This window comes from Orbicella franksi, chromosome 11 (genome assembly GCF_964199315.1).
Source record: "Orbicella franksi chromosome 11, jaOrbFran1.1, whole genome shotgun sequence".
Lineage (NCBI taxonomy): Eukaryota > Metazoa > Cnidaria > Anthozoa > Scleractinia > Merulinidae > Orbicella > Orbicella franksi.
In genome coordinates, this window is record NC_138155.1 from 9,629,215 (window position 1) to 9,641,285 (window position 12,071).

The window sequence follows — 12,071 nt, forward strand, 5'->3', positions numbered from 1 at the left end:
TAGTATGCATGGGTCAATGTGTTTGTTTCACGTTTTTGGTGGATTTACATGTAGCAGAGGGGTTGGCCACCCAATCTATTCCTTTCCCCTCCCCTCCCCTCCCCTAATCCACCCCTGGGTACAGACATCTATCTAACATGTATAAAATTTGTGAACAAGGGCCAAGAATCCTTTCCCCCACTCTTTTTCAAGTAAAACAGTGCACATTTTATTTTCATTCTGCCCTTTTGGGATTCCGTCACTGAATTTGTGCTGTGATTTATCTGATTCTTGACAATGAGTAGATTTCTCAGTTATCTTTTACAGGGGCTGTCACATCGACAGGTTATTGTCTGCACCCACACGCATGGTAATTGTGCTTCCTCCATCAAATAATTTTGATCAAAAAATGAAAGTGAAGAACTACAGTGTACCCATAGTCTTAAGCTGATTTGTCCATATTCAACACATTTATGTTTGTTGTCACAAATTCTTTATCTACACTCTCCTCCCCACTCCCTCAAGGCATTCTTCTTGATTCAAATTTATGTTGATAACATACACATATGTGGACAACAAAAGTTCCCACTTTCATTAGAATGAACAGACTAAAATTAATATTAGGACGTAATGGATGCCGAACAATATAAGAGACTCGCTGAGAAAAAGAGATCCTTGTTTGAAAAATTATGTACTGAAGGTACTGAGACTCCTGAAGACAAAAAGATTTAACACTGACAGAAAAACCTGACTTTGTATCTCTGTCATCATATACAAGAGCTTGGGAATGAGAGATAATTTAGAAGATCAAAGCCGGGCTTGAAAACAACTTGAATTCCAGCTTGCCCTTAGGACAAGCACACTCTCAAATTTTGCTTGGGAAACAACCTCAAGAATTTCTTTACTCTCCTCGTCAATCCCTTCTACTCTCTCTGATATGTTAACTTTTACTAACAGCATTATTAAGCAATGTTAACTAGAAAACATAACCAACAGCATGGCTAACTTATTTCAAGATTACTGCTCTATTAAAAAGATAATAATAATTGAATGAGATTATAAGGGCATAACTGTTAGTTGATATTGACAAGCGTGAGTAACAGACCAGACAGCAAGATCATAACACTGATTGCAAATGCTGAACCTTTGTTGTCTTCATTCTCAACAAGAAGATCTTTCATGTTGCAATCATCTTCATGGCAGCACATTGCTCTGCAGTCAACTTCATATCCCCGTTCCTTTCGAGTAATACATTCACCAATCTCCCCTTTGCTGTAATCTTCACAAAAGCTTTTCTGCAGACATCCTTTTTGAAATATATGGATCTTCTCAGCTCCTTTTTCAAACTTGACATTTGCTTGAAAACAAGCAAGATCATTGACACTGGAGCAGTTCACCACTGTTGTTTTATTTTGGCAATCGTCATAAGAAACTGAACTATCGCACTCTGAACACTGTATCTGTGCACCTGTATACAAACAGCAAAACAACTCAAAATCATTATCAGATGATTAGCATTCTGTTCTGTTTGTTGGGGTCTGTCCTCGTGTACCAGTACAATAGAACTGATACAAAAGACCCAACAACATACAACAGCTTAATTTAACCAAGGCTCATAAAGAAAGGCAGTTACAGTGTAATGGTTATTCCCTCAGTGTACTGGTACACCAGGAAACAATGGTTTGTTGCTACATTTTAGGGATTATGTTTACTAATTATATAAAGGCATCTGCAGTTGAGTGTTGATTGATACTCCAGCTTGATTGACACTCGATCGACATCCCGATCAATTGATACTCCATTGACATTTGATCAACAATTAGGGCCTGTTAACAAGGAGAGAGGATTACCCTAGAAGGCAGGTTACCCTAGCAAGCAGGTTACCCTAGCACTGACACACATTTCCTCTTTTTTTCTTCGTGTTTACAAGCCAGCTTGGGTAACCTGCAGTCACCCCAAAATGCAGGCCTTGCAGACTGCAGACTGCAGACTGCAGACCGCAGACCATGCAGACTGTGCAGACTGAGTACTTTTTTTTCTTATTCTTGTTTTTGCATTTACTTTTGACTTGCATATCTTTTGGTTCTGTTCATCCACAGACAACACAAACTCGGTGGTATGAGACTGTTGATGTGTTACAGATTTTGCAAGGGAAACTCCCTTTAGTCCTAAATATGCTTAAGTAAAGCTATCTTAAAATGTAGAAATAAACTTCACTTGTAATGTAATGTCACACGTAACATGTGCATTTTCTACTCTTGGTATACAAAATGTAATTTCAAGTGGCTGTTGGAGTGTGACTGTGATCACTCCAAAAACGCCTAGCGCATGGAAAGATCCCAAAAAACCGAATAGCATTTGAAATTCTCAGTGCAGCACGTTTGCCGTGATGCGTTGATGCGATGGTTAATTTATCTGTCCTTATTGCAGTTTTGTTTTTATGGCGATTTAAACTGCGTGTGGTCCCTCTTTTGCTTAGTCCATCGTGCGTGACGCATAAGAAAACCTCGAGGAAAAAAATTTCATGCGAGCAAGGTTTACTTACAGTCATGTTCAACTAAGCGAAAGAGGGAATACTCCTAGTCTAATGGTGATTCTGTACTTTGTGAAGAAAAAAAGGCAATTTGTGGGACAAGGTCGCTTAATTAGAGTCACCGTCCTTGCTTTGTTTTATGAATCAGTTAAGAGGAGAACAAAGACTAAGAAAATTGAAAAAAAAAACAAAAAAACAAAAAAACAAAACAAAACAACAAATTGGACAAACTAAATAAAACCACAAACCCGTCAAAAATTGATGCAATTTGCACCCAGAATGTATGGAAGTTTATTTTTATGCTTGATATTAGTATATTTAGGACCAGTAAAGGGAATTTCCCATAGAAAGTCTATTAAACGCGTGAATCAACAGTCAGATGTGAGTTTGTGCTGCCTGTGGATAAATAACAAACATTATAGGACATATTGAACACTATTTTGTCATTAAAAGTGAAAAGAGTGTGTCAAGTGTTAGAAAAAAAAGTACTCAGTCCGCACAGTCTGCATGGTCTGCACGGTCTGCAGTCTGCAGTCTGCATGGTCTGCGTTTTGGGGTGACCGGGTTACCCGGGAAGGCGGGTTACCCTATCTGTGTGCTAGGGTTACCCTTGCAGGCGGGTTAACTTTTTCCCTCGCAAACACTCCAGACCTGTAGGGTTAACCTGCCTACCCAGGTTAACTTTCTTATTGTTTCCAGACCCTTTGATTGTAACCGTACATTACCTGTAAAATTTTACTTGTAAACCCGGGCCATCTTTTACCCTCCAGCTAGGGTTAACCCCCTTGCTAGGGTAACCCTCCTTCCTTGTAGACAGGCCCTTACTCCATAGTCGGTCAATAGCCCACCAAGTGTCGACCAACTCATATGCATCAATCAAAGATTAGTCAACTCTAATGATGCACTGTTGACCAAGATGTTGATCGAGTGTCTTGACTCTCAACCGACTGTCGACCAAGATGTCGATCAAGTGTCAATTGAATGTCAACCGAGGTTTCAATCGAGTATTGATCGAGTGTCAATCAAGGGTAAATCAAGGATCGATCTAGGGTTTCAATCAAGAGTATTGATCAACGCTCGACCGCGGATGCCTTTAGTACACATAATCAATTTTTGCTCATCAATGATTCTACAGCATGAAGTTATAACTAGAAGGTATTTGTTACATTGTGTCTAGATACCCGGCAGCCGGGAAGTGTTTTTAAAATACTACATACTCGGCAGTCTGAATTTATTCTAGAATTTCCACGGAAAAACCCATCCAATCCTTGTTTAGATTAACGTCAAGCGATTTCAATAATAATTTTGGCTTTGTGCAGGTTCAGGAAATTTTCGAGCTTGGGCAAACTAGCTGCGTCGTTTTATACGTTTGCCGTTTAGCTTACCGTATAAATAACTTTAGAGAACTGAGAACTTCGCTTCGCTTCCAACGCCAAGTTCCTTTTGGCGCGAAAACCAACACCATGTGCAACCTTTGTCACGCAACTGAAGTGTTACACGGGAAGTTAAGATCCATATTTCCCTTTGGCGGACAACGTTCAAGCGTTTTGTAGCTTTTTGAACTACTTTGCCGAGGTAATTGGCCTGAAGTTCGAAAATCGCTTGGTATTTCTACACCGACATCTTAGCAGATTCAAATGGAAATTTTGGTGGAAAAACGGGAAGAATTTCTGACGGCTGGGTATGTAGTTTTTGAAAATCGTGCCTGTGAGTCACACAAAGTTCGTACAATTTGTGCAAAACCAAAACATTGTAAAAACTTGCTTGGTATTTCCGACCAAAGATCGAAATGCTGAAATACTCTCGGGAGGTTTTAATGATCATTTTTGTGGATATCGATTGTATTGATAATTCACGAATTTTTTACTGCCGGGTATCTAGTTTTTTGACCATTACCGTGCCCGTGAGTAATTCTTCACTTTCATCTATAACCGCAGTTCATATATGAGATATTTCATATAAACTTTACATCATTTCACTCCTCACGGGAAGACATGAACTCAATTAATTGACCTCGCTCCCAATGTGTGGCTTCATAGCTCAGTTGGTAGAGCATCGCACCGGTATCGCGGAGGACACGGGTTCGAATCCCGTTGAAGCCCTGATTTTTTTTTTTTTTTTTTTTCAGGCTTCTTCTTTCCAGTTGCTTAAATTGGAAATTAACTGCGATGATCATTCTTCACTTTCATCTATAACCGCAGTTCATAAATGAAATATTTCATATAAACTTTACATCAGTGATTAGCTAGTTTGCATTTTTCCGCCAATTATTCAATAGCAAGAACATATGCAATGTAAATCAAGCATGTTCATTGTTGTAGGGTATTCAATATCTGAAATCTCTGAGATCTAATGTACTTTCTTCAAAGAAATATTTAGGAATTTTTAGAATACGGATTAGACCGTAAATTGACTAGATGCCAACATGTGTAACAGCAGTACTCGCTTCTTTCTAAATATTTGCTCCTACTGTGAATTGTCACGCAGTTGAGGGAACATGGCAGATTTACCTCACGTTAAAAAAAACTTATTTGCGTAAAATCCCTTGAGACTACACATTTACGAGGAAAAGAGATCTCAGCTTTAGCCTATTACAAAGTTGCAAAAGCCAAGGCGAGAGTAACGAGGAAAAATAAGCTTAATTAAGGCTTATGAAGCTGCTACGTTGAAACAAATATTAGTTTACCACTGACATACAAGTATCAAATCGTAACTTACCGCTCGTCCGAAGTAAACAGAACAACGAAAATGCCACTAACAAAGCGACCTTCATGTTTTCTTTTCTGTGTACGTAAAACAAGACACTTCAAATGTCTTCAATAAGTCAGCGTTGCTTCAGCACACCTCGGCCAATACCGAATGAAAAATTTCCCTCGTGGGCGTTGGATTAGTGCAAAGCTTCAAGAGGGCGAGGGGTGGGTGGATTAATTAAACACCTGCGTGTTTCTTTTCCCGTTTGTTTTATCTGTTTGTTTGTTTTTTCTCTTTCAGTCAGATAGCGTTCCTGTATCGATAGAACCTATCCAAATAACGACAGATGTGGTTTCGCTCGCATGCTTTAAGTCTGTGATTCCCACTCCTCCCTCTACCCCCACCCTGAAAGGGAAAACACAAACTGACGTCATCTACGGTGAAACGTGCTTCTTCAGCAGTTCTCCATGGTTACTTGAAATATTTTTTCCTGTTTCGTTGGACCACGCGATGCATGAAATGAGAGGCCTTCTGCTAGTACTAACTAATATATGGCGAAAATTTTCTGAGTGATTTATTTTTCCTTGTAAATTATAAAGACTGTCTAAGAACCCCGGAGGGTCACGCAATTCGTTGTGGGGAAATATTGCGTGACGGCTCAAATGATTGCCTAGGCGGGGCCTGCAATTTATCTAATCGAGGAGCCCGTAGCCCTTCTGGGGACCAAAAACGTGATGATTGAACAACATAAGAAAATGCTGTTGCTTTTTGCACACAGAGCAGAGAGGGGCTGGATTTTCCGTTTTAGAACACTTGGTAAGGGGGGGGGGTGGGTCATTCAATTTTCAGCTACCCATGGGGGGGGGGGTGGGTTATCCAGTTTTATAAAAGGAATTGGCACACATTTGACGCAACTGACAACAGAGGTAACATCTTCCAGTTCCAAAGGACTAAACTTTTTTGAGCTGTGGCTGAAAAAGTACATGTGGCTGGTGTACAACAGAGATGGCAATGAAAGCTGAGAAGTCTAATGGAATGAGCAAGGAGTCCCAAGGCAGAAATTTTCAAAATTCTGCAATCTTTTGATGTGCTGGACTTCAACAACACCAAATGGCCAACTTGTGTCTACATGCTATTTGTCTTCAAGGGTAAAGGACACATGTTAATGGATCTGGAACACACTACGGCCTTTGTTTTAGATGGATCACTGTTCCATACATAGTGATGCTGGAGGTCAAGTTGAAAGGTTTATGGTCAAGTTTTTATTCCAGGGGTTTTATAATCGACATGACTTAAAGTTGCAAGAGTAAAAGAAAATAATATTATTTTTAGATGAATTGTTTCTAAGAAATAAATCCAAAACAAATAATACCACGATTTCATATACTAAATGTGATCTTGTTGGATTATGCATCCGAAAATGTCATGTTTTATAAGGGGTGGGTCATGTAATTTTCAACCTTTATTTCAGGGTGGTTCACTTAGTTTTGTGCCAAATGGAAGGGGTTGGTCATGTGTTTTCTATCCACCACATGTTCAAATGCTCACACAGCCCACCCCCTCCTATACTTTTTGACCAGTCCCTATAAAGAAAATAATTTACTAGTCCACAGTATCCTTGAGTCTTGACAAAAGGAGGGGGGGCACGGAAGGGCTAAACTGGGAACTGGGAATTACCTTTTTTCCACTGGGAATATCTGATTTGGGTCCCTGGGACTGGAAATGGTCTAAGAGTTGGGTATCTACATCTACATTTATTTAGTTGATAAAGTCCCGCAAGACATCACATCATGTATGTATTCTTGTCTGATTTCTTGGAAGTGCTGGTTGTTGATTCTGCAAATCGCCACAACCCCAACAGATACTTCTCCAAAGCTTTACTTTCAAGCAAAAAAGGTTGTCGAGATTTTGTCAAGGAGCCACAATATTTGTGATAACATTCATATAGTGTTATGTTTACTGGCAAAATCAAACTTGAAAAATAATTAGTAAATAATTAAACAATTATTTAATAAATTGATTTGGATGAGTAACCTGGAGGGCTTGGCTAGAGTACAGCCTTGAGTCTGAACAGTGTGACATGGAATGAAATTTGCCATGCATGCAAAAACCTTAAATGTTGATTTACTTTTCAATTTCTATGAATATGGTCACAATGTTTGCCACAGCCACTAAAAGTATCCCTTAATTAGCATAAAACACAAAATTTGAAGCAGTATCTTTTTTTTTTTCATTATTGTTTATACATCTACCCATTTAAATGAGTGCCAAAAGACTTTCCTATTGTTCAACATTTGACATCAAATTGCTGATAGGCCACTCAGAGTCTTATCATTGTACTTCGTGGCCAATACCTTGAGGATCTGGTCTATAATTTTGATAAAGGACACTTAATGATTTTACACACACTAAAAAAAAATCAGTTTAAGATTGTGGGATGATGTACAATTACTCAGGAGTGTAAAATTATCCTGAAGACTATTTTACAAACTTCGCTCAAAAACATGCTATATGCTATTATCAAGTGCTACATATAAGGATAATAATATAGTACTACATAAGGACCAAATCAAAACATGTACATGTACATACCAGTGGCAGATCTAGACCTTGAGCTACAGTGGTGGGGGCATTGCTTGCCCTCCTGGCTTTTCTTCCTTCTGAATTTTTTTTTTACCCAAAATAAGGGGGGGGGATGGGGGGCACCTGGGCCCAGGCACCCATGCATGTTTAAAGAAAAAGGGGAAAATATGCAGATTCCAGGAAAATATCTATATTCATTCAAATTCTGATGGTTTCAAACTTTAAGAAGGGAAGTATTTAAACTAAAATCTCCAGAGGGTTAAAGGTGGAGGACGGGGCAAGGGGGGCGGGGCACAGTGGGGTAGTTTCAAAACAAAAGCCCAAAGGGCAGGGATATGGATATTTTCTGTTAATATTTAACCACTGATTACTTTGTTTGCCTTGTTTATGTATTGAACTCGCACTTCATGGTTAGTAAATATTGACAAGCGCCAAAAATAGACTGGGCAGCAGTATAACAACACTTGCTAAAAAGGTGAACCCTTTGCTCTCAATGATGAGATTTTCCTTGTTACATCCATCTTCATGACAGCACTCTGATATACACTCCACGGTGAATCCCAAGGCCTTTAGATCATTACAATATCCAATGTCTCCATTCTTGTATCTTTCACAAAAAGATTTATCCAGACATCCGCTATCAAAGTCCTCTCCCTTGTAAGAGCCATTATCATACTTGACAGATGTTTCAAAACATGCATTAGAGGCATCAGAACAGTTGACCAATGTTTGCTGACTTTGGCAATCTTCAAAAGATTTGGATTCAGGGCAGTCATAGCACTGACGAAAATGACCTGCCAAGACAGCATCTAGATCATTAAGTAGTTCATCTCAGGGTTGACAAGTTGTTTTTATTCCATTAGAAAAGCACCCACTTATATTTCTTAAGTTACCATGATTTGATCAGTGCTATTATGTTAACTGCTGAACACAACCATCACACCTCTAACTGGTGATACACACCTCTAACTAATGAATAGTGATACAATTAATTCTCAAAAATCTATGTGCAATTAACACAGCTAGATGTCTGCGTGGATAAATCCTCTCCAAGCGACCATGTAATTTTTGTTTTAGTATATAAAATTATCACAATACATAATGGTATTTTTGGCATTTTTCCAAAAATTTCTGACCTTCTGAAGATTTCCGAAGGTTGTCCAAAATTTTTCCGAAGGCCAGACGAATGTTTCTGAAGATTTCCGAAGATATAACCAATGATTGCCAAATTAAAGACTTCCAAAGAAGATCCAAAGATGTTTTGATCATACACCAACAAATTTAAGTATAGTTAAAAGGACAAAATGATATTTAAAATGATATCACACATGCATGGATAAAAATGATATCTTTAGTGTGATATCATTTTAATCAATTTGCTACCAATCATTTTACCACTAACTTTTACATAATAAAATCAACTGCATATAGAGGTTTTGCATGGCAGCCATGTTGCATGCAGGCATGCAGGAACAATGAAAATGAAAATGCATTAGAAAGAACATTTTTTCCCATAGGAAAATGAATCTATTGTTCCTCCCATGCAACATGGTTGCTGTGCAAAACCTCTATTACTTGGTTTGCTTATTTCTTGGCTACACTGTAGGGGCCTCTGGATCCGGGCTTTTTTCTCCTTCGTGGTATTACAAATTATTGACACAAAGTCTTAGAGTCCCTTAATTTTCAGCGATCCTTTAATTTTCTGAGGTTTACAAGTACACAAAATTTTTTGGAACTTTATGATATTGTTTGGCTGTCAGTTTTGACTTTAGAAAATCAATGCTTTAACTTTAATACAGGGTTAGCGTTAACCGGCTTTCGAACAACCCGGCCCTGATGATTTGTCAGTGTATCAAAAAAAAAAAAAAAAAATGTTTGGTGAACAATCATATCAGGTTGTCAGTAACCCAATCAAAAATGTGAGTTCATTCAGACATTTCTGGAGCTTTAAGGAGGAACTACATTTCCCTTCCCAATTTGGAAACAGCTATTTGTGTTTCACAGGTTATGCTTAATGGCTTAATAGTAGCAGGTTTTGGTCACAGGGCTACTCTCTGATCATACTGGCAGGATACTTGGGTAAAAAACTTAACTAGATTTAGGATATTTGTGGGAGGAATTAAGGTGATTCCTTAGTATGGCATTGCACATCCCTACTGGGCATGATTTTTGCGTCATTAGTGTGCACACTTGAGTACGTGCGTGTACAAAACGTATTGAGAGATTTCCCTCAAACTTAAAGCTTGATAGCGAAATATAAATGCTCATTTCCTCTTAAATGAGCATGGTGACCCCCACCTTTTATTTCATAATTTCAATGAGAACAATATCCTCAATAACTGAAAAAAAAAATTAGCAGAAATCTATGGCTACTTGTTTGGCAAATGAAATAAATACTACAGAGGGAGACATAACAGGCCCAACAGCATATGTCTAAATTGTGTTTAAAAATGCAGGGTATTTGAAGACATTTTTCTGGGACATAGATGAATAAACAATCAAAGAATGTCAAACTGTGTGTGATATAACACGCTGCATTGAAAAATAATCGAGCTTATTTGTTGCGCATGGAGATTACCAAAAGTCACCTATTAAGTAAATAACCGTATTTGTCAGCATTGTGGCATGAAAACAAGCATGGTGAGCCCCTCTTTTTACTACGTTTTTAATATCTCCTTGCCCTGTAACAACAGCATACCAAGTTTCATCGGAAATCTATGGCAGGTTCTTTTACTAGGGAATCATCTTAATGGAGTAACGCATACTGTAAATCCTTGAATTAGTGCCTGGGGTCATCTGTGCCTAAACAGCAACATAAGCTGTTTATCAACATACAAAGCTGATCGTGAAGTTTGAATCGCTGCACCGTCAGAGCTTAACATGTTCAACGTGTTCACTTAACGTGTTCACAAACTGAAACAAAATGTACAAATCTAATACTGCCTGACGAAAACTGTGCATCCTTTGTTGTCTCAGTACTTGTCCACAAAATGGGGGAAGGGGAGGGGCACTTATTTGAGGGGGGGGGGGTTGCTAATTCGAGGATTTACGGTATTTTGAACAGATTTTCCAGGATAATGAGTGGAAAAGTTGTTAGTTTTTGAATTAAAATTTACGGGATACTGGATATTTAGATCAAAAATTAACGGGACACGGGATACTCAGAGTCCCCTAGTGAGGCCTCTTTAGTGAGGAAATTGCTATTGGGTTTCACCGCACAGTCGAGGTAAAGTGACATGTCCGGACAGATAATCATTCTTTCTATAACTTATATTTGAACCATATATTTGAATTGCCGATTAGAGGTATCTGTTCCGCTTTATTGCTAATTATAACTTTTGGCCAGGGATGTCGACGACCACCAAAAGGTTTACTTTAACGAAAGCAAATATTGCAATCAACCCGGTTAACCGTAGAGAGCCAGCTTGTTTACAACGTGAACAGTTGATCGACCCTCACATCCATTCACAATTATCAACTACATTGCAGTTGCTGAAGCTTACATAAGCTTATCTCGATCAGATAAAAAAAGTCGAAAAACTGAAAGCGAGCTCAGCGCTTTGGGGCATTAGCGAAACGTGATCTCCGACGGTGCGCTCAACGGCACGTAAATTCTAATAAACTGATTTCTACGCAATTCCCTGACAAAAAAAAAAAAAACAACTTACCAATGGTCCAGATTGAACAGAAAAATGTAACTCCCAAATGTAAACCGACGTTCATGCTGACGTTTTGGCTTTCACAGGTATAAAATATACTACAGAGGCTTTATACTTCGATCGACACACCTCTGTTGACTTTTATTTGGACTCTGCTTGGAACACTGACGAAGTTACGGAGAGGGGTGGGGTTAAAATAATTTTGTTGTTGTTTATGTGTCTTTTGTGGGAAAATTGTTTGAAGAACCTGCGCGCACGCAGATCACCAACAAATGAAGCATATAATTGCATGTTTTAAAAATTTTCTGATAAGTACCGAGCTAAAATCACGCCTTCCCCGCTAAGTATGAAGTTGTGTGAGCAATCTTGTTCCCAGGGTCCTATAGATCTCTTTCTCGAGGTGGAGAGAGTTCCAGGGGATTGAGGTTGTTGTGTGAAGTTACCGGTGACGTCAAAACCCCACATCCAGTTTGTCACGCTATTTGTGGGTGAAATCGTTTTGATACCTGTGTTTCATTCTCCTTTTTCTCTAAAACCCTTGATCCTTTGGTCGCCAAAAATGGCAACACGCAAATTTACAACACAAACTTCGGATTTTTGATAGTTAAGCTGACACGTGTGCCGTT

The 12,071-nt window shown here is 38.7% G+C and overlaps 1 protein-coding gene across 1 annotated transcript; it reads right to left on the bottom strand.

The window, feature by feature from the left end:
- Positions 1 to 89: 89 nt before the first annotated feature.
- LOC145502305 (uncharacterized) lies at positions 90 to 11,674 on the bottom strand. The gene is made up of 3 exons (XM_081481565.1): positions 11,455 to 11,674; positions 8,251 to 8,580; positions 90 to 1,447 (listed from the first exon to the last, which is right to left on the bottom strand). The coding sequence occupies exons 1-3, from the start codon at positions 11,507 to 11,509 to the stop codon at positions 1,053 to 1,055; spliced, it is 780 nt and encodes a 259-aa protein (XP_081337691.1). The 5' UTR covers positions 11,510 to 11,674; the 3' UTR covers positions 90 to 1,052.
- Between the last annotated feature and the right edge of the window lie 397 nt (positions 11,675 to 12,071).